Here is a 27998-nt window from a genome sequence, read left to right as displayed (position 1 = left end):
CTCACGGCTGCTGTCCAGCCATCACATCCTGTGAGAATATCCTGCATGCTCGGCCCTCTTCCCCCCTCCCACTGCTCTCAGGGAAATGCCTTATAAGGGGGTTGGGAAGTCCAGTTTTATGCTCTACTTCAAGGAGACAGAACCCCCACAACTCCCCCCTCCAGAAATACCCCCTATTAATCCTCAGCTTTCTTGAAAAAATAGTTTAGATGTTCTCACACACCAATCTACATTTGGAATTTGGGGTATTTTACAAGTTTTTAATATCTTTTTTAAAGCAACCTTTTATGGGTAAATGTTTGAAATGAGCGAATGTATCTCCACCCAGAGAGAGCAGTTATTGATGGATTTATAGGAATCCATCCGCCTATCGGACAAGTGTGGGTGTGCAGAAAAATCACACATCCTTTTCAAGACTGTGGGAGTGAGTCTGGCTTGTCATGTGGCTTTTCTCTGGTTCGCCATACTGTAAACAAACAACACTGTAACTATAATGAGTAAAGGCCAGTTTACATGTACAGACAATTACATTTAAATGACTGTCTCTGCGGCCGGGAAAGTGAATGAGTAACACTTTCTCCTCCTTTAGTGATAACTGTCTAAGTACTCTTTAGCAAGGCACTGCACCTCTGACTAATTTCATGGACGTGCTCAGTTGTAGACAAAGAAACCCTTTTATTTTGGCGGTATCATGAGCTACAGGCATTTTTTGTTTTTATAGACTCCACTGAAAAAGTGAGCTATTCTATGAACAAAGAAGTTGTGTGGTGTTAAACCAAAACAACAAGCTAAAATATGCTACAACACTTGAGTTTTGAGGTTTTTATTACATATGTTAATTTGATCCATTGTGAATATAAAAACATTGATTAGTTCAGCTTTAAAGCATCAATGGCTGATGAAGCCTGTGTGATACTATGAAGGGTGGTAGCTGTCAAAAGCTAAAATAATTAAAAAATATATTAATATACCAAAAGTACACACACACACACACACACACACACACACACACACACACACACACACATATTTGGTTTAATTTGCTTCTTTATTTCCTTCTGTATGAATATATTTATTACACAATTTCCCCCTTTTAACTATTTAGTTTTATTACTATTTGAATATATTTATTTATTTTTTAATGTATTTATTTTTAATATTAATTCATTCAAAATAAATTAGTATATTAATAGTTTGACCTCTATAGGAAAGTATTTTGAACAATATGAACTTAACATATCAAAAAATAAATCATGTTAAAAAAATATCCATGAGTTGTACATATTATTGTTGATGTGTAAGTAGTATTTTACTGTTGTAGGTGATTAAGTAGTTAAGTAGTTGTAAGTGGAACTAATGTGGACTTATTTATATACTGTCTATACAAAAATTTTAAATTAGGAAAGAAAGCTGCTAACTGTAGCTGTCAAATAAATAAAAAGTCGATATTTACCTGTGAAATTAAGGAGAGGATGAGGTATAAGTACTCCAAAGAGCAGAACTTGAGTAAATCTACGTAGTAACTTTACACCACATCCATTAAAAGGCAGGATAAAAAAATACAAGTATTGTAAATAAGCTTAGAAGTAGAACCTTACCTCGTATGTTCTTCTGCAGTGTCTCATACATTAGTAGGTTTGGTTTCACATTCACCATCCTTTCATCCTTCATTATGTTTTATCAGTGGTGTCATGTGTTCAGCACACACACATACACACTTCATTTCGTCGCTTCATATTACAAATATCGCACACCACATGATACACACTTTCCTCAGGGGATTGTCCCCTTTTATTTACCGGGATTCCCAGACTTTTTGTTTCCTTTTCCATGCTGCTCAGCATCAACATCACTGATGGGTGTGTGAAGGTTTTTTATTTTCCAGATATTTATTTCCTGGAGGGAGACAGTGAGATCAGTGGAATGTTTTTCCAGCACATTAATCAGTAATGCAATGAGAGAGGCAGGGTAGGGTGTTGATATAAATGACTGATGTGCAAATTTTACCCTGCGGAGTTCTCAGTCAGGTCAACTCTGCCTCCTGCTGCTCTCACTCAGACAATGCAGCTTTTCTGCTTGTTGTGTTAATCGTGTTCAGTACTTTCATGCCACGGTGGGATGTAATTAAGTACATTTACTCAAGGGCTGTACTCAAGTGCAATTTTAAGGTTCTCGTCCTTCATTTAAGTATTTTTTTTCTTTTAATTCTACATTTAACATGTATTCCACTACATTTTGGAAGCATATGTTGTATTTTTTAGTCCTCTGCATTTTTTTTTGCAACTAAAGCTTAAATAATAGAGCTCTGCTATGTTGATTGCAACTGACAAACAAACAAAAAAAGGCTGGGAAACACTCCTATAAAACATAAAAGACAGCTCACCGAAAGTGACACTTCACACTTGTGTAAAATAAAAACATCTGGGTAGCTTTAGGATGAGCTTTATTGGTCTAGAGGATGTTTACCATAATCACAACATCACCGGTTATATCCTCGCTTGCGACTTGCCTGTTATTGAGAAAGATATCTGGTAATCCGTTTTGTCTGATCAACATTTTTTTTCTTTCCTGTGTTTATAATTTAACAACAGGTAAACAAAAACACTGGTATTTTTTATTATCTGTGAAAACAGTTGGCTAAGAAGTGTTTTTTTTCTTCTTCCGATTGTAGTAATAGCCCTTTATTTTATACATAGCCACAGAAAGAGATGACAGTGATGTCACATAGCTTGTACAACACAGTAGGCTATATACCTTGTGTTTAGAGTGTAGGGGAAATAAAAACTAATTTGGAAGAAAACACGAAATTCCCGTTTTAAACATGATGGTGTAGTTCAACCTCTTGTGGCCGAAAATAGAATTACATCAACAAACACTGACAAAAAAATCTCCCACCTGTTTTCAGCTAAAATGTCTCGCTGCGGCCTGTAGGACATGGGACGTCCTTCCCTCCGAAGCGTCACGTGAAGGTACGTCCGTTTCTAATGACGGTGGCAGCAGATCACAGCTGGATCAGCTGTCAGTCGCTTTAACAGCTGGAGACATGCACTAATAATAATAATAAGTGTTTTCTCTGTTTAACAAACACCTGCACATGAATAACAACCTGCATTCTGTATTTATACTGTGAACTGTGTCCAGCTCAGGGGCACGGGAATGCCTTTATATTATTTATTTATTATTATTTGCTTCTGTATTAGGACGACTATTAGGGCAAAGTATGAAAAAAAAAACGGACCCGGGGGAGGGGGGTAATACTGGTCCATGCCTCACTGGGTCCGTCCGGTGCCACAAATGCAAGCACACACAGACACACACACACACACACAGACACACACACACACACAGACAGACAGACACACACACACACACACACACACACACACACTTCAAAGATGAATAAAGATTCCATAAACCGGCTCCATGGCAGCGTAAAGACGCATCACATGAGAATGCCCATGAGGAATAAAGGCTGGGAAAAATAAACCTGTTGCTGTGAAAAAAGTTTAGACCAACGTTACACACTGTAACTGTCAACAAGGAGCAGAGGAGGTCTGAAAGACAGCGCTCTGTGTGAACGCGAGGACGAGGAGCGTCAGTCGGATCACTCTGATAAAACACCCAAAACAGAGTGAATGATAGAGAAGAAGAGACATCCCGCAGGTAGAAAGGAATGAAATGTGGTGATGTAGTACCATCACCTCATGTTATGTGTTTTTAATCATGCCATGGTGGCTGGGTCCTTCTCCCCTGGGTCAATTTTTTTTCAGGCCCTAATACGCCGTCGTAGTAGACGATCCTGGTGATAAATTATTATCCCAGAACACGATTGTGTCCGCTGAACACCGGCCAATATTTTATTAGGTTAGATGATTAAGGTAAAATGTAAATTATGTCACTCAGGAATGATCAGCCTCACGTGGGACTGATGAAAATGACAAACAATGTAAAAGTGTTTCTTGCTGACGGACAGACTCTCATACTCTCTAATGTTTGTTTTTTTTAACTTTAATAATATCCATAATAAATCTGTATGGTGGAAAAAAAACAGATCACAAAAAGGGAAAAAAAACTTCTAGAGCGATCTTTCTCTTAATTTATTATAAATGTAGAAATATGTTTGTGGTGTTTTTGTTGTTCAGAGTCACAATAAAACAGATTTTAACTACATGGTGAATCATATAAATAAAATATAAAACTTGTGGTGACACACTTTAGTTTAATCTGTGATCTGTCTTCACTCCGGTATGAAACTACAGCGATGTTGCGATGTATAACATCAGCCCGATCAGCTGCTGCGTCTATTCAATAAGTCAGGGGGCGGGGCCACCGCTAAAAGACTTCCGCATAGGTTGCTCTCATGTATCCTCGCTTGTGCCTCCTCCGATATGCCTCCTCTATCCTCTATCCTCCGGGCACAAATAAGTTTTGGGACGGTCTTAAAGATGGCGCCCGCGAAAGAACTTCCGGTTCAAGCGAGGACAGAGGATAAAGGAGGCGAAAATTAAGGAACATGGGACGAACCCATAGAAGAAAGTCTCAAGGCGTCCGCCATCTTGTCGTCACGTGACAGCACAGGTTGCAGCGAGACCTTACTCGTTTTCAGAGATAAAATTATTCTGAGAAAACAGAAAAAAGTAACTTAGAAAATGATCCTGACCCAAAACATCTAATATAAAAATAAAAATTCACCTCGGTCTCTTTGCCAATGTGGTATAATATACTAAGTAAGTATATTTCACTTTAGTACCTCATATTTTTCACTCAGTATGTGGATAAACAACAGAATTATACCAAAACCAAAGACTTCCCTTTTAAAAAGTACATACTACTACTTAATATGCAGATATTGTTCATCTTTGTTTCACCTTGAAATGATGATATATTAGCTTGATATTTGTGTCTTCATCTTATTTAGAGGAAAACTGAAGAAAATAGAAAGTTCTCAGTATAGCGGGAATATAATAATCAGAACAAACACACAGACATGTAGTTGGCCAGGAATAGGTTTTATATAAAATTTGAACAGTGGATACAGAGGCGATATTATGTGTATAAAAAAATACATACAATAAAACGAAAATAAATGAATCTTATCTTTTTTTAATTCTATTTTGAGCAGATGTTCAAGTTAGCTGATGAAATGTAAAAGGCACTAAATGTACAACATTCCAGTTTTAAAAGACGTTAAACAGAGGCCAAGGTCATCGGAGATGAACAAAAAATAAAAACAAAAATCACAGGGAATTTGTTGTCTTTGATTTGCAAGACATAGTGCAGATTTTACAACATAACATACCAAACAATTCTCAAATAACACACAACTATTTACCATCGAAAAAACACTAAGCACGCACTTTAAGACTCGTTGTGAGCGGAGTGAACATTGCAAACCTGCATCCACTCAAAACTTTAAGACACCAACACACCAAACGTTGCGCGTGAGCTTGGTCCGATCGGAAATCGTTCATAATTTATAGTTTACATCACAATTTCTACAACAGCACTAAACACTGCAACAAGTCACAATTAGGAGCAAAGCGACCAGCAGTAAAGGTTCGTCGGTATCATACAGGTTGTTTTGGATTTGGTGAATACATGGAAATACATGCTAAGTGGTAAAACAAACAAACAGAAAACAACAGAGAACATTAAAGATGAAACACTCCTGAGCCCTGTACTACGAAGCAACATACGCATTAAGTCTAATGACCGCAGTCACGGATTAGAGGTATCACAGAGGTGGTTAACCAGATTTAGGGCAGCCGTAGCCTAGAGGTTAGGCATTTGGTTTTCAAACAGAAGGTTACCGGTTCAGATCCCAGAAACTGAGTGTTTAATTTAAGTAATTAATAATGACAGCTTAAAGCACAACTGTTGCTCCGAATAAGGCACGCAATGCATTTTTGACCGAAAATAACAAGTGTGAATTCATGGGTTAATACTCCATGCGCTCTCAATGCCTCCTGTTGATTTCTAACCTGTCAGCTGCACACCACAGCTCACTTACAGTTACACTCTAAATAAAGTCATGGAAAAAATTATCAGACCACCCTTTTTCTTCAATTTCTTGTTCATTTTAATGTCTGGTACAACTAAAGGTACATTTGTTTTGGCAAATTTAATGATAACAAACAAAAATAGCTCATAAGAGTTTAATTTAAGAGCTGATATCTAGCCATTATCCATGGTATTCTTGATAATGATTTTGGTTATTATCAAGAAAACCATGGAAAATGGCTAGATATCAGCTCTTAGATTAAACTCTCAAGCTATTTTTGCCAGTTATCATTTAGGTAGAAGAAATTATTTAAAGGCCTATTACCTTGGGTAAATTCACATTTTCTAATCAGGACTGTATTAGCTGTAATACCGGCAGTTTAAAACTGACATCAGCAAATCAGGATAAAGCATAAAACATAAAGTGATAACATTGTGTTTTGAAGGAATTATACAGCATTTCAAGTAAAGTCATACTATATAGTGAAGTATTAATGTGTGCTACTTATTTTACAGGAGAGTAAGTTTAGAGACTGTGTGGGTAAAGAACACTAGTAGTGTGTAGAGAACACTACAAACCTATTCAGCAGCTCAGTGAGAACCACCTTTGTGATACTGAAAATCCAAGTTACCCCGCTAACCCTCAAATCCAGCTTCCTAGTACAGGGCTCTGGAAGACTACAGTGCCTGCATTGTGTGGTGTCACAGCCAGAGTCCAGTCAAAATGGAGTGAATTAAGATTGTCTTCAGTCAGAAGGTAGTTGTGAATGTAAACAAGAGTTTTGACATAAGTTAACTCTGCCAGAAATAACTCTAGAGGAGCAACGTATTTCATTTTCGGTCAGGATTATAAAGTTAAGGAAAGCCCAGTCCAGGCTGAGATATTTGTAATTACCTGACAAGTTTTACACATTCTTGATTTTTACAAACATTCATGATGAGAGGCTGAACCCTAATTACTAGCTAGTTCCTGACTTCAAGCTACAACTCCTCTAAAACAATTTCCTGCCAGCCTCTGCTATATTTTCAGATTAGTGCTAACATGCTAAATGCTAGAACATTATGCTAAGATATCCACATTAGGCCTGTCACAATAATTACAATATTGTACAGTATTACACAGCAGGGAAAACAGCAGGGTTTTCCCCCACCAAAACAAATTTGCTTTCCCAAGGCGAACAAACAGAAAAAAATTATGCTGAGGTTAAAAAAGATCTTAACCAATTGGCATAAAATAAGCAATATTATTGTTATTTTATGGCTTAAAATGTCTTAAAATAGCAATAATACCACTTATTGCAATTATTTCTGGGACAATATTTCATCCAACCAAAAGTAGTTATCATGACAGGTCTAGTTAGCTTGTTAACTGGGAACTTTGGTATTTTTCTACCTGCACTCTATTTCCCCATGTTTGTGTGTCTCAGTGACTAATGGGAACACCATTTTTTAAGACTGGTCCAGTATTAAACAAGAGTGCTGCAGGCAGCAGCTGCAACAAAAAACTATAATGTGATAGCACGTGGTGTGCACGGTAAATGCACACCCGCTTAGTGTTTGTTTTGCCTCTGACAGGCTCAGATTGGGATGTAGTGTTTCTGTTATTACATCCCTGTTAACTGAAGAAAGTTGAACTCAATCCGATTTTGACTGACCGGCTCAACACTCCCTGCTGGCACTGCATACGTTGGAGTGTTTGCTGACAAATAATTAAGACTAAAATAGGAGAAAACGTTAAGCATGCCACCAACTTTCTAGACCTCTACAGCAAACTACTTTCCTTCTCTGGAAAGACATCCACAGCCATACCACACTGGAATGAGTTACAGTAAACAGCACTATATCTTACATGAGCAGGAAATATTTACAAACACTGGTCAACATGGAAATTTACTGCATTTGGAATCACAAGCTGAAGCTGAAGGCATTTAGACTGGTTGCCACACAAATATCATTCTCATAGGTAACCACACTGTTAACGAACAAAATAACATAAATTTGGCTTTTAAATGCTTCAAACTAAATAAAAATCATACAAATTTGGAATGCATTGTAAAGCTTAAAAGCATCTGAAAACAACTTCCCTAATATTACTGTTGATATAAGATATTTGGCCCATTAGGTTGGAAACAAAAAAAGAGCTTTACACAACACATAGATGTTAAAAAAAAGGATGGATATTTTCATAATAATGGTTGTTATGTTAGTAAATTGCATGCAACAGTGTATTTAGCATTCGTTTTGTCCAACAAAAGACAACTCCCAGTTATCATAAAAAAACTTTTTCACCTCAGTTGAACTTGTTTTTTTAACATGCATATTTCAAAAACATGGAAAGCTGGAAAGAAAAAATCCCAGATAATAAAACATTGTTTTTATTCTTTTGAATCACACTTATAAACAGAAAAAGCTCTTTAAGCGTGATGTAGAAAACAAAACTCTACCTGGATTGCATGTTTGTTCATACGCACCTCTTTTAATATTAACATTAAAACAGACTTAGAAAAAACTGGTCAAAGAGCATGTTCCACTGAGGTGAAAATCAAACGGGAGGCTTTTTTTTCTTCTTTTTTTTCTTCTTTTTTTAAAAGGTACCACAACAACATGCCAGAGCTCTACAGAAAACTGAAGCATTCACAGTAACACATTGTCAGACGACTTCTTCTATCTGAGGAGTACCAAGTTTACTCTGTAGATGTCAGTTGCATGCAAGGTTACTCAAGGCAATGTAAAATATATCTCTACATTGTTCGCCCCAAACAAAACAAGATCACTATGGAACTGCCCAACAGTGGAGATGAACTGTGGCTTCAGCAGCCTGTTGCACCAGCTTTGTTGTGATAAATATAAAGCACCCAGGAGGCTTTAAGATAAGCATTGCTTCAATATTTAATGAAAAAATAGACAGACACTAGCTGCATCTTGCTCAGTAAAAGAAAATAGACAGATTCACATAACTTTATTAATAAAGTAGCTGAGAGTGCATGTTATCTGCTTCACAGCCCACTTATTAAAACGTAGCTGAGCTCTAACATAGATAAAATTATATTTGAAGGAAGTGTAATGCTAAATAGACACTGTACAGATTAATTAGTACTATATTAGCTTTTTTATTCCATGATTTCTTCTTCCTCTTCAAAACCTGGAGCCTACATTATCCAAAATGCATCTGAGCCATCAACTGTTTGGTGTAAGATTCAGGTGTGTTATGCTTTTTTTTTTTTTTTTTTTTTAACTTCGCACCAACAAATTTCTAATCTTCAGGCCAAACTGATGCCGACATCACTTGAGGTAATTTATTAACTCTGGAGAAACTAAAGGCTTTTCAAGGACTGTACTGAATGTCATATTTTCTAGCTTCTATGGAGGTTTTTGAATGAAGCCTTCAATGTCAGCCGTCATATTTTATGACAATGTCACCCTAAATTAATTAAAAATATGATGGAGCACCAAGCATTCAAATGTTGATTTAGAACTTGAAAATCAACGTTATGAATAAAGAATTGAAGCGTCGGTACAGCCCTTGGCTTTTTCACATATGCAGTAGAACTCTTCAGCAACTGGAAACAGACTTTTATGTGAAACTCTGGTGTCTTCTGACTAATTTTAAAATCATTTCCACCAGAAAGTTAATGAATCAATGATATGCTCGCCTAAACGATTTGGGTGTTGGATGATTTTTGATGATGTTTTACATATAGTTTTGACAGAGACCAGACTTAATTTTGTTGTAAAATAAGCTTCTTTTAAAGCCATTTTTTTATTTTTGTAGAATTGCACTGTCAGACCTGTCTTCCCTTTTTAAATCGTCATTGTTGCAGATGCAGACATCTAGTTGTTTTAATGAAAAATGTATTGGCCATGGAGAAACTAACGGTTAGCATTTTCCTTTTATAATAAATTGGTTAGCACCTCACTCGTGAATCTGTTCTGAACAATTTTTTGATTAGTGTCAACTTAGTTAGAATATATAATTACTTTAGTTTGAGTCGACTTTACAGTCACAGCTGGTGCAACAGCCTGCACAGCCGTTTGTAGTCACAAAGCTACAATAATTAACATAAAAATATATGGAATGATATCGATGAAGGCATTCTTATTTTTACTGAGAACAATTAGGAGGCTGATGGAGTGATGTAGTGTCCATTAGAGTGTTTCTTTGAGTTTTTTGTCTTTACAATAAAAGCAAATGGCGACATTTTATCATGTAACAGCGTCATGCTTTCAGAGGACAAAAGTGAAGGAAAAAAAAGCAACTGCACCAATTTTTGTCCCTGTTGAAATATTCCCACCCTTCCCAAGAGCAGCTGATAGAGAGGTCTCATACTTTACTGTGTTTTTATTTATGTTTTGGTCCCCAGTTCCTCTTCAGTTTTTACGAATGTCAGCGTAGACCACTGGCTCCATCTTGTGGAATGAGTTTTTGCTGCCTGAGTGATCCAACTGGGCGTATATCACCGGGCCCTGGAATATAACAGGAGAAATGTGGAAAAACAGTCAGTAAAAGATACAAATGGTCTGTAGAAAATGAATAGGAAATTACTACAATACTTGTTTTTGCAGCCCAGGTTATTATTAAGTTGTGAGTCATTAGTCAAGAGCTCAGCTGCTGGTGATAACTTTGCATTTAGAGTAAGTGAGTAAATCTTCTCAAATAACTTTGCAAAAAAGCAAATGACCGTTAAACTTCCATGATCTTAAATTAAACTTTTGTAGTGCAGGTTGTTGTTTTTTTGACAAATGAGAATAGATAAAAATAAACTTTGTTATAGGTTTTGTTCGACATTGAAAATGACTGACGTTATATCTTTATCTCCTTTTTTTTTTTTTCCCCGTCCACTTATTCAGAGTATTTTATTTATAGTCCAGCTTGATAAACAACATAAATGCAACATATTCCCAGTGAAATGGTGGCAGCCAGTGGATTGTTCTGTCCCCCAGCTCCTACCTGTAGTGGACCCGAGGGACTGGTAGACCTGGAGCCCTCCAGACTGGTATCCACCTTCTTTCGTGGTTTCGGAGCCTGAGAGCTCACGCTTTCCAAGGACGTACATCTATTATAGGGTTTACCATTTTCCGTGGTGTCGAGCAATCATTGGTGCACAGTCAAATGGAGACGGACACAAATAATGGGACAGTAGACAAAAATAAAACAATGAGAGATGAGCACATGAAACACTGAATGCAAACAAAGTGCACGGCAGAGATACTGAAAGCAGTGAAAAGACTAGAGGTGCACCAATGGGATTTAGAGTGATATCAGCCTGGTGCTGATGCAGCTTAAGAGTAATGCAAGCAAAGACTTTTATGCTACACAAACAAAACTTGGAAGGGCAAGATTTTTCTGGTGTGAAAAGATATAAACATATTGCTGTGCACACTGGTTTCACTGGTTAAATAGGCCTGAAAACTACAGTTTATTTTATTATTATTTGACTACTAAAGTTAACTTTACAACTACTGTTTGGTTTATTTGCAGCCCATTTTGGTCCAGCATCATTCGGTGACACTTCCAGTGTTTTTGTCGTCCAAACAAGTTCATTTCAAGAGATGCATTCGTTCAATTAAACCTTCATTCATAGCATATCGATGGTTTCATCTTATAGCCTTAATATTCCTGAATTCGAACCTTCAGAATTTAGATCAAATAGCTACAGCTATTATATTTTAAATTCATATTTAATTGGATTCAATTTTAAGAACTCGAATTAGGGCCATGGCCAAGAGAACAGACAACCTGAGTGGAAGGAAATATTATCTTTCCTCCATTTTATAACGTTTTGCTGACCACACAAAAAATGATGAATCAAGAATATAACTGTCGGTTAATAGATTGTTGCAGCCAAACCATTAACAATCCATGGACTGTTAAAAATCAAACAGGTTATCGGTGCACCTCTAGTGAAGACAGTCAGGCAAATTCACAAATGGATTGTGTTTGTGAAACCTGCACAAATAAGACAACTATTTGAACATATTTAAATGAGGTAGTATGTAAACATTTGGTGCAAAATTGCCCCCTTTTTATGCAAATCAATCTCCAATACACAAAGATTATAACTAATAGCCATATGCAGTGAAATTATTCACTCATATATTCAATTTCAGAGTTGGGGATAACTGATGCACACCAACATACTGCGATTTAAAATCTGAAATTCATCTTCTGTCCGTTTTGAGCAATGCCTCTGCACCTTGTTGGTCAGGACATGGTGAATGCGTTTTTTTAAAAACTTTGTGGCCATTTTTGTGCTGCAATTCGGGGGTAATACGGGCCAGACAGCAGTTACAAGTGATGTGCAATTCATAGTGCAATCGGTGGCTGCAATCCATTCTTTGTGAATTCGCCTGACAGTGTACAGTATGTCCGATAAGAGAGGCAGTTTAACTTCTGTAGCTTCATAATGAGCGGTTAACATTTTGTCATTAACATTTCAAGGTGACTGAAAACTGTTAACATGCAACCTCGTCTGTTGACCAAACATGTTTCCTTTTAAAAAAAAAAAAAAAGCTGTTGATGAAGAGACACATGAAGAAGATGGTTGTTAGTTTGGAGCGTTAGTGGCAGAAGATGATGAACAATGACAAGACAACATGCTGATTACCTGACAACAAGCTAATCGATGACGTTAATAGAAAGTGTTGCTGTGAAGTTAGTTAACAAACAGTAATGAAGGAAAGTGACTGGCACCAGTGAAAACAGAAACCCCAAAGATTGACTTTGCTTAAACCATCCAACAGCCAAACAGAAACTGACAGCCATTTTTTTTCTGAATTCAAAATACATTTTAATCTCTCACATATATGGATCAGTAACGTGATTGTCTCGAAATGAACAGAATAAGCGTAACTGCAGCATGCGGGGTAGACATGGTCAAACTACCTCCAGCACACAGAGGAAACTAAGAGCGCCCTTAAACAAACATGTTAATAATTAGTAACAACATCTGATCATCCAAAAACAAAAAGTCCAAAACAAACAGGTTTTTCACCACAGATAGATTGAACCCTGTTCTCATGCAGAAAGAGTTAGAGGTGTTACGGTCTGACGATTACATCTCTGAAAGAGTGAAATATTACTGGAAAAAAAACAACATTCAACTATTGACTTACCTGACATTTCAACAACATCAAACACTGAGAATGCTTATTTCTGATAAGCTTGGTTTCAACTACTTGTGGAAGAGGTAAAATAACATTTAATTCCACTAAGAGTATGTGTGTGTGTGTTACTTTCCAATAACCACAAAGCTCTTTGATCAATATGTGTACCACAAATCCTCAACTTTTTTATTTTAGTTCCCTTTACAATTAGTTTAACCTCTTTGGTATCTGAAAACGCAGGTTTTTAAGAAATAATTGAATAAAAAAACACTTCGAATTTCCTTTGTGGCAGGATACATTTTTTTTTTAGATAAATACCATCTTAACAGTGGAACATATATTACAATAAAATAATTGACAAAAAAAAGTTAATTAAAAACGCACATAAATATTCTAGTAACACTTTACTTTAAACCCTATTTAGGCAAGAAGCTGGCAAAATAAGAAATAAATGACGAATAATATATCAATATAAATAAAAGCAGGCAGTTATTAGATGTGTGAGCTTCTGCAACAACTAAATGTTATCTCTGGGTTAGGATTAAATTATTTCTATATTAACATATATACAGCAGCAGCATCCACTTATGATTTCCAATGGGAGGTTGTATACATTAACAAAACACATTTATCAGCTTACAACAACACTATAGTGTTTAATAAAGCATTTATTAAATGTTTATATAGTGCTTACAAATACTTGGGGAAAAAAGTGAGGTTAATTAATATATTCTTGACAACTGCAAATTAGTTTTTTAATCCACTCTGTTATTTTATAATATAGGTTTTGTGTTGTTTTACTGCAGCCGTGTTGATGTCAGTCATCAGTTACTCACCCTTCATATTCATGCCGGTTGTGAAGCACCCTCATGCCGACGCAGGCAGCTACAGCGACGAGGACAAGCAGAAGTAAAGCACCACAAACTGCTCCGACTATAATGGCGGTGTTGCTCGGAGGAAGAGATTCTGGAAAAACACAACAGCCACAAACACACAAGGTCAAATATAAAGCGGACATTTTCAAATGCACTAATAACCTCTGAAGAATACGATAGTTTTGCTAAATGAATGCCACCTTTTTGTCTTTGTTTAAACTGTACAATACAATGTTTTGTCTAAAGAAATTAAACACCATGATAAAAATATTGAAACAAATAATAACAAATATTATTTCTGTTCGAGGAATCCAAAATGCAATGAATAAGGAAATGACAGAGGAGCCGATTAAAATTCACAAATCTTTAGAAAAAAATGTATATTATAGAACGGTTTTAGAAGATTTAAAGACTGGTTATATTATATAAATCTATAATACAGTCTGTATACATGTAAAGGCATTTAACTCCCTTAAAAGTGTCTGTAAATTGCTGAAATTCATAAGCCAAAGTTTTAAAAAATGTCTTTCAAACACAGTTTTATGGTCTACAGACTGCAGGGCTGCAACTAACAGTTTTACTGCATTAATAATTAATCAACCAGTTATTTTCTCGATTTATCGTTTGTTCAATAAAATGTCAGAAAAATAGTTAAAACATTCTTCACAGTTTTATCTGTGTGTTTTTAATGTGTATTTTATAATTCCAAAACCCAAAGATATTAAGTTTAATGTAAACGGAAATATCCAAATATGAGAGGCTGAAAACCGCATATTCTGTCATTTTTGCATTAAAAATTACTTTAATAATAAATCTCTTATCAAAATAGGAATTATTTTTCTGTTGATCCACTAATCAATTATTCGAGTAAACAAATGAGATACTGTGTGTAAACCCTACCTCAGCACTTTATATAGGTTTTCTCAGCTGGTTCCTACACGATTACGAAATACATTTGTGTTACTGTACATAAAACATGGTCAGGGTACAAAGCTGGGAGTGTTTCTGATATCCCTCAAGTAGTAACAAAACATCTGTGTGTTTAGGAAAAATACTACAGCAACTCTTTGAAAGAGCTGAATAAAAACTGTAGTCACAACTATTTTGATAAACACACAAATTTCTTCTGTTTAGGTTCTGCATTGCTTCCTCGATACAAATGCTGGATATAGAACAATCGCCCACCTGGAGGGTGGGGCAACCACTGCTGAGCCAAAAGATAACAAGCCATCACATGCACATGCAGGCTTCATGTAACTGGAAAACAAATAACAAGAATTCACCTGCTGAAACAGCTTTTATATGTCGGGTTATACCAGATCTCACGCCAATACACTGAGAGGAGTTGAGAGGTTTAAAGGGGTAGTACAGATTTTTTTTCAGATTCTTAAGTGGGTGTATGATGAACTTATCCATAGTCTGTGTTTGGATTCACTAAAGTCACATGACAACACAAATAAACTAAATGATTGAAGCAGCTGTAGACGTGCAACTCCTGTGTTTTGCAAGGTAAAATTGCTGTTTTTAATCAAGGGAGTCTGGTGGCTTTGAAGAGAGCATAGAGCAGAAGTTCTTAATCTTTATTTAGCCAAGGACACTTAACAAGATAGAAAACATACTAGGGATGCCCTCATGTATGCCCCTTAGAATGTTTCCTATTTTATTTATACCTCTTATAGTTTTAGTTATGTGAAAGACCAACACAAGAAAAATGAATCAGGTTGTAGTTGCAGGAGAAGTGAATTTTGGTTAACTTTGATGCATAATGCTTAAATTTACCTTGGGATAAAGCAGTTCTATCTTATTTTATATTATCAATACTGCAAGCAGTTCAATCACACTTTTTTTTCCCCAGTGGACCAGTTTTATATACAATAGTGCTCAAAATAATAGCAGTCCAATGTGACTAATCCAGGTTTTTAGTATATTTTTTATTGCTACATGGCAAACAAGGTACCAGTAGGTGCAGTAGATTCTCAGAAAACCAATAAGACCCAGCATTCGTGATATGCACACTCTTAAAGCTGTGCAATTGGGCAATTAGTTGAAAGGGGTGTATTACAAAAAATAGCAGTGTCTGCAGTGAACTTTACAAACACAAAACTATTTTGTCCAAACTTTTTTGTTTCGAGGATTTGGCAATCCTGTGATCACCAAACTAATATTTAGTTGTATGACCACAGTTTTTTATAACTGCTTCACATCTGTGTGGCATGGAGTCAACCAACTTGTGGCTCCTTTCAGCTGTTATTCCATTCCAAGATTCTTTAACAACATTCCACAATTCATTTACATTTCTTGGTTTTGCTTCAGAAACAGCATTTTTGATGTCAAGTTCTCATGACAAGTTCTCATGACAAGTTCTCAACTGGATTAAGGTCCGGGGATTGGGTTGGCCACTCCATAACATCAATGTTGTTGGTTTGGAACCAAGATTTTGCTCGTTTACTAGTGTGTTTGGGGTCATTGTCTTGTTGAAACACCCATTTCAAGGACATGTCCTCTTCAGCATAAGGCAACATGACCTCTTCAAGTATTTTGACATATGCAAACTGATCCACGATCCCTGGTATGAGATGAATAGGCCCAACACCATAGTAGGAGAAACATGCCCATATCATGATGCTTCACTGTCTTCACTGTGTACTGTGGCTTGAATTCAGAGTTTGGGGGTCGTCTCACAAACTGTCTGCAGTCCTTGGACCCAAAAAGAACAATTTTACTCTCATCAGTCCACAAAATGTTCCTCCATTTCTCTTTAGGCCAGTTGATGTGTTCTTTGGCAAATTGTAACCTCTTCTGCACATGCCTTTTTTTTTTAACAGAGGGACTTTGCGGGGGATTCTTGTAAATAGATTAGCTTCACACAGACGTCTTCTAACTGTCACAGCACTTACAGGTAACTTCAGACTGTCTTTGATCATCCTGGAGCTGATCATTGGCTGAGCCTTTGCCATTCTGCTTATACTTCCATCCATTTTGGTGGTTTTCTTCCATTTTCTGCCACGTGTCTCTGGTTTTGCTCTCCATTTAAAGCATTGGAGATCATTTTAGCTGAACAGCCTATAATTGTATGCACCTCTTTATAAGTTTTCCCCTCTCCAATCAACTTTTTAATCAAAGTACGCTGTTCTTCTGAACAATGTCTTGAACGACCCATTTTCCTCAGGCTTTCAAAGAGAAATGCATGTTCAACAAGTGCTGGCTTCATCTTTAAATAGGGGCCACCTGATTCACACCTGTTTTTTCACAAAATTGATGACCTCACTGATTGAATGCCACACTGCTATTTTTTTTTTAACACACCCCTTTCAACTAATTGCCCAATTGCACAAGAGCGTGTCTTAAGAGCGTGTATATCATGAATGCTGGGTCTTGTTGGTTTTCTGAGAATCTACTGCACCTACTGGTACCTTGTTTGCCATGTAGCAATAAAAAATATACTAAAAACCTGGATTAATCTGGTTAGTCACATTGGACTGCTATTATTTTGAACACTACTGTACTGCAGACAGGAAAGGTTGAGGAAGTCACAGCCAAGTGCGGATTAAATGAAGAGCTGCTTGCAGGCAACCGGTTCTACCAGCACACCTCAAACACCACAGTAACCAAGTTAAACAACTCCTTGAGCCATGTTCGATGGAAAGTGACTCATGTTGTGTGCGTACTGCTCATGGCATGGCATAGTTTATTGTCCCAACCCAGAGAGTCAGTGCTTTTTTTCCTAGACTGCAGTTTTTCCACATTTAACTCACATTTAACTCACATTTAACTCACATTTAACGTTTTTGTTTTGACACGCCTGGTGATCAAGATGTCTAAAGTGAGATTTGAAGGCAATTTAAAGGTAATCCTACTGGGTTTTAAACTAGATTTAAAGATTGGTGCAGCAGCATTTTAGGTTAAACCATTATATAATCAACGTTTTACTCAATTCTAGTTGGCGCAAACCACCTGCTGTGACCAAAATGGCAACCTCAGCCACAATGAGCAGGACAAGTCCCCCTCTTGCCTGAAAATATGACAGATTCAGCACAATGGGGCAAACTGCAGGCATTTTCACACAATGTCCAATCAGCATGTGTGCATGCAGTGTGTGCAGACAGTCAGTGAGTGGGTGAAATTAATTTATAAATGAAAGGCCAAGGCTGCACTTCGCAGGTACTTTTAAAAAGTATCTTGTGTAATCACAATCTTTAAGTATTTCTGCCTTGAGCTTAAACTTATTTTCATATTTAAATTTGAAGTCTGAAACTCACCCTTCAGAACGACTCGGAGCTCTGTTTTGGCTGGTGTTCCTGTTACGTCTGGCGGGTTCTTCACGTCACAGAAGTAGGTGCCATTGTCGCTGAACTGAGCCGGACTCAGTTGTATTGAGACGTCCCTCTTGTTTATGTCTCCAATAAATAGAACTCTGTCTTTAAACTCATATTGTCCTGGGAATCCTTTCCCATTGGAAAAGTAGAAAATCTACAAAAAGAGAAGGAAAATCATGTTAATATTTAAACTAATTACTCGGTTATCACCATTCACCATTTATCCTCCTTTAATTATTACATTAAAATGTGTTATGGGTGATTGGACTACAAGCATAAAGTTCTTAACCACATTACCCTGGGCACGAAGAACATTGTTGTAAAATTTCTGTTCTATATTTAGGGGTCTTGACTTACTTCATTTATATTTTCTCTTTCTGTGTTTATTGTTCGGCACAAAAACACAGAGAAATTCCTTGTAATCTGCAAACCTACTGGGCAATATATCTGATTTCGGATAACACCATAAAATGCAGTTTTCGTGCAATCATTTCAAGGCTGATTTTGTAAAGCTCAGCATTCACAGTGAAACACCTGACCAAAAGAAAAATTCTTCTTTGTCTTCTTTTCAGCTGGCAAACAATAAAACTGACGCATCACAGCCAACATCTGGTAAGGAGTGAGACAGGCAGGCTGGCCAAGTCATTATTTTCTGGTTGCGACATCATCTGACAAACAACATGGTTTCTCACACACATTGAAGTTACTGATCAAATTCCCAAATAGTTCCGAAGCTCCAGGTAGGGGAAAACTTTATCACAAAAACAAGTGGTCTAAGAAGGTGTGCAGGAAAACACCTTTGTTAGAACTTTGATGCTTATGCATCAGAACTTATGCTTGTGTGGTTTGGATTAAATATGAATACAACAAGCTTCCAGACAATAAAATACTAAATGTATTGTTGTGTACTAAACGTACTAGCATGCAAGCACAAGCTCTGCACAGGTGAAAGCTAACCAACACTGCTGACACTGAATTGCTCCTGACTGGTCAGAAATGAATTGCATCACTACTACTACAAAAAAAGGATGCATTCATACATGTAACCGGCTTAGTGTACTACAAGTTTTGACTGCGTGAATCTGTTCTGGCATGACTCCTCTGCGATTTCGAAACCCTTAGGCTATGTCATTATGTTTGTAGGAGATCACAGCAGACAGGTAGGAGGCCCCCACCCAGCCTGACTGATCTGTAAACAAAAAGGAGCAGGCATTGTGGACAGAGACATGATCTGCAAAGCTCTCCGCCCAAACAAACTCTCAGTTTAGTACAGCAGACACTGCTTTCTAGGACAAACTGTTTACATTTTTCTGTATGTATATCACAACAAAAACATACATGTGGGCTGCGGCTTATCGCTCAAGATCTTGTGACGACGTGCACTAGGATCAGGCCAATGGATGATATCATTGCCCACTGCCAGTGTCTGTAAGACAAAGATGGGCGGCTGTGGCTCAGTTGGTAGAGTGGTCACCCATTGGCTGGAGGGTTGGTGGTTCCCAGGCAATGGCAGCCTACATGTCGAAGTATCCTTGAGCAAGATACTGAACCCCAAATTGCTCCCGATGCTGCGTTCATCGGTGTTTGAATAAATTCCCAATGGTGGCAGGTGGCACAGTTTAGGTTAGCCTCTGCCACCAGTATGAATTTGAGTGTATGAATGGGTGAATGAGCGCAGTCTGTAGTGTAAAGCGCTTTGAGTGGAAACCGACTAGAAAAGCGCTTTATAAGTACAGGTCCACTAGACTGAGCCCAAAATTGAGATCAACCAAAATTGTGATCAACCAGATCAACACTGGGGCGATGCAACAATTTCTGGCGAAATGACATCATATTGACACTGTATCAGGTGTAACATTACACCTTTCACTACAGCTTCAATGTCTGTCTGTAGAATATGTCACAGGCATGAAAAACAAGTATTTTGACTCAATCCAATTGTCAACACAAGGCATTTATTCTGAAATATCTGCTGAACTGTGTTGTAGAAAATGCAGTGAATAGCACTGCACCATAAATTACAAACACAAAAGAAAAAAATGAGCAGTAACATGTGTTATTTATGGACATTATCAAAGGAAAACTAAATGCTGATGGCAGGCAGCACCTCTGCAGCATAGCAGCAGTAATATATACCGCTCCAGTGCGAGCTGCAACAGTTCAAACGAGGTAGCTGTCACATGCTGCTCATGAAGGCTGTTTGGCCAGAGTATTGTGTTGGGAAATTAAAAATGCCCTGAGTGAAGCACAAGGGTTAAGTGTCTCAAAGAAGTAAACACTAATAGAATCATAGAATGATAGGGGCAATTAATTATGTTCACTGAAGCGGACAAAGACAGTTTAAGCACTTGACAGTAAATCGTGATTGCTTGAACATGACATCTGTGGTAATCACCAGCTCCATGAATCATTTTGCCAGAAACAAATCAATTTACTCGCTATAAAAATACTGTGCAGAAGCAATGCTGCAGCTTGTCTGTAGCGTTGACAAATGAGCTTAACAAGAATAAGAAATAAACACGATTTCTAAAAACGCACCATGAGATTAAATTATGATGCTTAAACAAGATAGAGACACGAGATAAACAGATGAAAGCAAACAGAGATAACAGAGCTACAATGACACAAGAGGGTAGCAGGAGTAAGCATACAAAACACCCAAATGAAATAAACACTATACAGTATAAATAAATATATGGCACTGACATTGTATCTAAAATGAAACTGCAAGCTGCTATGTACTGGAGCCATGCCATGACAGTTAACAGCTGCCCGAAGAGCAGCTCTTCATGTGTCTGTTCAGATAATACAATCGCAGGAAAACATCCTGGAGCTGTGGGAAATCTTCCCCACGGCGGATGTGACCAACAAGGACTCACCACGTATGGAGCTTTGGAGAACTGATTGTCGGGCTGACTCGACTGAAAGCTCCAGGTCACCGAGGTGGAGCTGCTGACCACTTCATTGGACTTAAAGGTGCATCGAAGGGTCCCCGTGGTGCCGTTCTGTACCATCACTTCAGGGTCGGCATGTATGTCGATTGCCGATGAAGGCTTTGTGACTGTAAATAAATGAGGGGATGGAAAAAAGGTTCCTGGGATTAGTTTAACTGTTGAATGCACCATAGTGAATTGGGATGGGAAAAACTGTAAAGAGCATGTTATAATAGCATCCAACACAACCTAACAACATACACAGCTTCAACATATTCGAGGGGATGTGTTGTGTTGTTTCAGGTAGCAGTGAGACAATGAAATACGGTCCAGGAAGTCCAGTTTCAGAGACGGATTAAAGACTTTAAAGGCTTCTTGGATGTAACAATAACATCTACATATTATGCTATTCCTGTTTTATTCTGGGAAAGTAAGACAAGTTATCCTCAATTAACTTCAGTTGGATTTTATTTATACAGTAACATGGAGCGCTTTTATTTTGAGATTTGTTTGAGTGGAAGAACATCCTGTAACTTGGTTACAGTCATCAGTTTTGAATAAAAAATCTTTAACATATTCATAGTATTTTCCTAGGAAAAAAATGTTTTTAATAAATAATAAATATGATAAATATATGATTATGATATATAGTAAGTGAATAGACAATGTTTAATTATAAACATACATTTAAATTTAAATTTTCCATGAGGTTACAAAAATGTTAAACAAAATAATATACAATATAAATAAAATAATAAAAATTTAAAAAATCATGGCAAAGGGGTCTACCAGGAGTGTGCACTTGCATTATTTTTTTATTCAATTATTTATTATGTTTTTATTCATTTATATTTTTTATTTTGGTGTTTTTATTGTTCTTAATGTATCATAATCAGGGTGTCCTGGAAAAGAGAGCTCACTCTCAATGGCCTTCCCTGTTTAAAGGTTATAATTATGATAAAAGTAATAATTTTAAACACTTGAGCTTGGTTATGCTTTTGGTGGACGACACTACATTGTTTGACGTGTATGTAAATGTTCTATGAAAACACCAATCGTCAACCCTGCAATATCATCACTGGATCAATATCGAGGCATTCATTCAAAAATTCAGCGATATTTGATTTTCTCCATATTACACAGCCATGGTTTGAAGATTTTTTTAGGGTTTTTTTTACCAGGTTTTTCACAGCTGAATCTTAGAGTGGTGGAGTTTGAGGTTTAATTTGTTGATTTCATTCCATTTGCCCTTGTTTCTTCTTTCTAGTTTCCCCATTGTTCATGTGTATTTAATACTTGTTTACTTTTTGCTGTGTGTTAAAGGCGCACATATCACTGTGTAGTGCAGTGCAAATTAAACAATGGAGGCTGGATCGTGGGCAATCTAAAAGCGCGGATTGGGTTTAATACAGCTTAAGTTTGATTTTAGACTGACAGACATGAATGTGATATCTTTGACATCCCTTAAACTGTTTTAATATGATAAAAGATTTGTTTGTTAATTTGTATTTACAAATTATTATTCTCAAAAAATAGATATACACCTATAAGAGGCCCAATGCAATTTTGAGCAACAAATCAGTTATACCTTTGACCTGATTGTTGCAGAATCATTGCTTTTGGTTGTAAGATGTTGTTCAGGTGTTCATGTTACTGTTTCCACTCTTCTCTCTTACAGAACTAGGTTTATATACATGTACTGACTGCACATAACTTGTTCAGGATAGCTCTGAATAAATAATATTTGACAGCTTATTCAGCTCAATGCCATCTTAACAAATTCCGCATTGTAAAGATCTTTAAATAACCCAGGTCACAACCTTGGCAACCACAGACATGTGACTTTCATATTTGCGCCCACAAAAAGAGGATCTAAAAGACTTGAGATGTAAAAAATGAATAAATAAACAGGAGATTGTTCAGGTCTACTGCACTTTGTACAGCAATTACGAATTGTCTAATGTATACTGACAGAGATCCAGACTCCAGCAGGAAATGCAGTGCTTTAAAAACAGAAGAAACTGTTGTCAGCAATCATCTGAATTTAATTTCACAATATGAAACAGAAGGAAGCGTTTGTCATCCGTTTCCTCCAGTCAGATGTTATTAGTCTGAGATTCAAAACCACCAGTGAACTTCTCCACATTTCAGGATGTTGCTAACCAGCTGCCCAGTATTAAAAAGGATAATAACTGGTGGACCTTTTTATCTGCTGCATAAAATGATTCCCTACATTACTAGATAATCCCTAATTGTACCAATTGTACAGTATCTACATGATTATTAGAAGTAAAACATTTCTAATCAGTATGCAGAAAAGTGATTTATCTATCTATGAGCTGAGAGTTTTGGTCCTGTTTGCATAGCCAACTATTAGAAATAACGTCAGTGGTAGCAGCAGTTACACATAGTTTAAAGACTGAAGCCATTATTGTGCAAAGTACATCTTAACCCACAAGAACCCACGGTGACACCTGTGTAACAAACACTTTAAATCTTCTAGAATCTCCCATATTCAGCTTTATGCTTCACCTTAACGCATTAAATCCCTAAGCGACGTATACTCAACACCCTGATGTGGTGGTCATGTGACTCTGACTTCTCCAAAATGTGGGTGTGACTGGAAACAGAAATGTGAAAAAGTAGCTAATTTCAAAAAGGCTTATTTTTTGTTATGAGACCACGATGAAACCCATTTAAGAATTCTAATCCGTCAATAGGGAACTGCACAAATTAAAGTCACAATGTTGATATATGTTATGGAGATGCAAACAAAAAGGCACATGGTTATTTGTTTTTATTTATTATTGAATTATTCTTATTTTGTTACTCAAAAACAAATCTGATAATTTGTTGTTAAGCAGCACTATTAATGTCACAATTTTCATATATGTTGTGGAGATGCAAATTTGTGTTTCTGTAAGCAGAAAATGTGTCTAGTTCATTTATTTTAAAATGAGAAATATCATAAACATAAATACAATAAACGCCCAATGTGACTTATAGCCTATGTCACATCACAGATCTTTGACATTTCGGGGTAGAATTTTTTTTAAAACATCATAAATGTGTTCTATGTGGTTCACTTGGTCTGTGGTATATCCCTCATCATTTTCCTTTAAGGATTATGAGTATGGGTTCTTATGGGTTAAGGCAGACACTGAACAAAATGCATACAGGTGTGTCGTCACTTATGAATTAACTGCATACAGTAGACATGACGGTAGCGTTACTATCTGGGTAAGGTTGGCCAACAAGGAAATGAGATGTTATCTTACGCTAAGCTAGTCAATGTAAAGAGCCTAGCTCCCTACAGAGTTGATGCGTTGGCACTGTGCGTTTATAAAATACAATAACTGCTAGATAATGCTAATTATAACTATATATTATGCTGTACATTATTGTTAATAGTGTGCTGGTTATCTTAGTAAACCAGATAGTGGTTTACTAAGACAACCAGGACCGTTGAGACCCACGCCTTACGACACCGTTATTCAGAAATCTAGCACTTTAACGTGGCTTTGTTTATCTCCCAAAACACCTCCATGATAGCTCACATTTTAAAACATTTCGATATAAATCGAAGCCACTCTTTAATTCGGCATATATCAAAAAACCCAGCCACCATTAATTTAATAAAATATGACCGTGTACAAACTGGTTAGTGTCTCTGTTTAACGCAGTGGTCTCACCATCACCTTCTCCAGAAGGAAAGTATACAGGGCGGTAGCCACCACTCTGGACCAAACCTTATTCACATTTTAGTGAATTTAACTATTCCTTAACAAGTTGTGTGGCACGTATGTCGATGTGTATACAAGGGTGGGTCTCGCTAACACTCACAACGTGAATGTTTTAAATCTCACCTCTAGCGACGAGGGGTGAACAAAGGTACATTAATTAGCCAGATTGGGGTGTAGTTAGGTGTCTCCCTCTCCCTCCCGGACATGAGATGCGATAAAACATCGCTAGCTAGCTAACCTGATGTCCCACCTTAAATAAGGAGCTGAAAATCAAACATTTCCGAATTGAAATGTAACCCAAGTTAGACTTCAACACTCACCAAATAAAACACATAGCGTAAATCCAGTCAATAAAACTCGCTTGCAGATGATATTTGACCATTTTGGCTCCATTATGTTGTTGTAAACAGGAGTAGTTCCCCTCTGCTTTCTTTTTTTTCTCCACCTTCTATCGTACGAGTCGTTTCTTCTTCGTGGGAAGTTAAAGCGGCGCGTACAACGCACTGAGGGTGAATGCTGCCCCCTACAGGTGCTATCACGGCTTGCCACTGCCACATAACAATACTACTACTACTACGATTATTAACAATAACAATAATAACTCTGTAAGGGTCACAGGGGCTACTGCCAGTGTGTGTACACTATGATGAGATTCTTCAGAGATTTCAAACAATTAATACTAGAAATGTTATGATACTATATTATATACAAGGAGCACACCTATAACAAGCATTCCTTTTCAAGTATTTATTTATACAGCAACCTCTACCCTTTCAACCTCAAAATGTGTGTGTGTGTGTGTGTGTGTGTGTGTGTGTGTGTGTGTGTGTGTGTGTGTGTGTGTGTGTGTGTGTGAAGCATGTGTATCTGGAGGAGTGTGCGCGATTACGTGCACAGGTGTGTGTGTGTGTGTGTGTGTGTGTGTGTGTGTGCATCTGTAACTGTAATCACATAAAGTTACCTGTGTGTCTATCTGTCTGTCTGTGAGTGTGTGTGTGTGTGTGTGTCTGGTTCTCTCTTTCTGTGAGAGATGGATGAAAAGATGAAAGGCTTTGGGGTCGACCAATCAGAGCAGAGCAATCAACGGAAATTAACAGCTGTGGAATCTGACACCACAGTGAGGGCAGCCAGAGGTGGACAGACTGGAATTTCTGGCCTCGAACAGAAATAATTTTTGGCAAAACCATAATACCTATCATTGATCCGACTTACTTTGAGCGTCCAGAGTTCTTCCTGAACAGCTACATATGTTTTTTGTGAAGAAAAATTAAGAAATAGCTATGCAAGAGCAATCTGAAAAACTCTGAAAAAGAAAAGTTAAATATGCTATTTTACAGAAATCTTCCTGCGTTTTTAATATGGGAGTCAATGGGGCTGTTGGTGCGTGTTGATGGCACATCTGTGCATCCTACGCCCAAACTATAACTCTGACAGCTTTACCAGAGGATTGTGAGTGAGAAGACAAATTTTACTATGTTTCTATGTATAAATTATTTCTGTAGAGTGGAATTTGCGGCCTGGAGCGCAGTTTAGAAATGTATTTTTTCTCTCCCTCTACACTCTGAGCAATGATATCACAAACTCTGATGAACATTCCATGCAATACACACCCATTATAATCTCAGAATTTCTCCAAAAATGATCATGGTCATTGAACAGGGATTGATAAAAAAAACTATATGACCTATCGAAACGTGGATTAATACACCAATACACAAGACTTGTGTCTACTGTTTAAAGTTTAAATGGAGTCTCTAGGTGAAATTTTGCCGGCGAAGTAGACGTTTGAAAATTTCCAATTATTGTTCTTTTTTGCTAATTTTTTTCCGGCCGTCCCATTCACTTCAATACAAAATTTTGCGCAGTTTTTCGTGACTTACATCGCAAAAAATTCGTATTCCGCAGAGAAAAGTAATAGCACACTGATCCCAATCAAACTGCACGTTTTGATATATAATTTGTACTGCAACTCCAAGATGGACGAGTAGCGGGACAAAATTATGTCCGCAAGAGGTAGAAGAAAAAATCCACAGTATAACAATAGTGCTCGGGCCAAAGCCGAGCACTGGCCCCTACAGCTAATAGCTGTAGGGGCCAGTGCTTGGTGCAATTGTCCCGTGGCCCTAATAATAAATTCTCTTCATAGGTTTTGTTGATTATCCATTCATACAATTAATTGTGATTTTAAAAGTCCTTGAGATGCAATGAGGGTCCCACCAGTGTTGTTAGATTATCAATGAAGGGTTGTCATATCTGCTTAAACCTACAGTCATGGAAAAAATTATTAGACCACCCTTGTTTTCTTCGACTAATTTTTCTAGCCATTTTCCATGGTTTTCTTGATAATGATTTTGGTTATTATCAAAAAAATCATGGAAAATGGCTAGATATCAGCTCTTAAATTCGACTCTTATGAACTAGTTTTGTTATCATTATATTTGTCCCAACAAATGTACCTTTAGTCTTACCAGGCATTACAATGAGCAAGAGATTTAAGCAAAAGGTTGGTCTAATATTTTTTTCCCATGACTTTATATTTGATCTTTCATGGCTTAGTATTACATCATGAAGAGACAAGATAAAGCTTGTTGATTAAACTCAACACACAAAACACAAATCTAGTAAATCTAAATTTAACTGTATTCATCATTCAGTGTGCTGCTCATGCCTGTCTTTCAGCTAAAGAGTAAACATTACAATTCCTTTTTGTTTTGTTTTTTTCTAAATGTAACAAGTGGATTTGCAGGTACACACAGCAGGATTTGACCAATATGACTTTAAAGTCAGACGAATAAGACTTGAAAAAATCAGTGCTGACATTTCTCCTGTGCCAAAAGCCAATGTGCAGCAGTAACTATGGTATATACTATGGTTTTATGGTATAAAATTACCCCAAATTAGAAGTATTCAAGACTTGAGAAGATTTTATTCTTGTTGTTGTGAAACAATATCTACATCTCTGTTGAAACCCATGCCTATACAGTTATTTTAGATTGCAATTCTTGTAACCGATGGAAAAGAAAAGAA

The 27998-nt window shown here is 37.0% G+C and overlaps 1 protein-coding gene across 2 annotated transcripts; it reads right to left on the bottom strand.

The window, feature by feature from the left end:
* Positions 1–4990: 4990 nt before the first annotated feature.
* Positions 4991–25431, bottom strand: mpzl1l (myelin protein zero-like 1 like). 2 transcript variants are annotated; one of them, XR_009395698.1, is made up of 7 exons: positions 25292–25431; positions 21175–21356; positions 18239–18449; positions 13941–14070; positions 10949–11054; positions 5876–10464; positions 4991–5828 (listed from the first exon to the last, which is right to left on the bottom strand). XR_009395698.1 is itself a non-coding variant. In XM_059351371.1 (6 exons), the coding sequence occupies exons 1-6, from the start codon at positions 25362–25364 to the stop codon at positions 10369–10371; spliced, it is 798 nt and encodes a 265-aa protein (XP_059207354.1). In that variant the 5' UTR covers positions 25365–25431; the 3' UTR covers positions 4991–10368. The 2 variants fall into 2 exon arrangements, 1 of the variants encoding a protein (XP_059207354.1); XM_059351371.1 differs by having other exon boundaries at positions 4991–10464.
* Between the last annotated feature and the right edge of the window lie 2567 nt (positions 25432–27998).

Source organism: Centropristis striata, chromosome 15 (genome assembly GCF_030273125.1).
Source record: "Centropristis striata isolate RG_2023a ecotype Rhode Island chromosome 15, C.striata_1.0, whole genome shotgun sequence".
Lineage (NCBI taxonomy): Eukaryota > Metazoa > Chordata > Actinopteri > Perciformes > Serranidae > Centropristis > Centropristis striata.
This window is presented reverse-complemented; position numbering and strand designations above follow the sequence as displayed.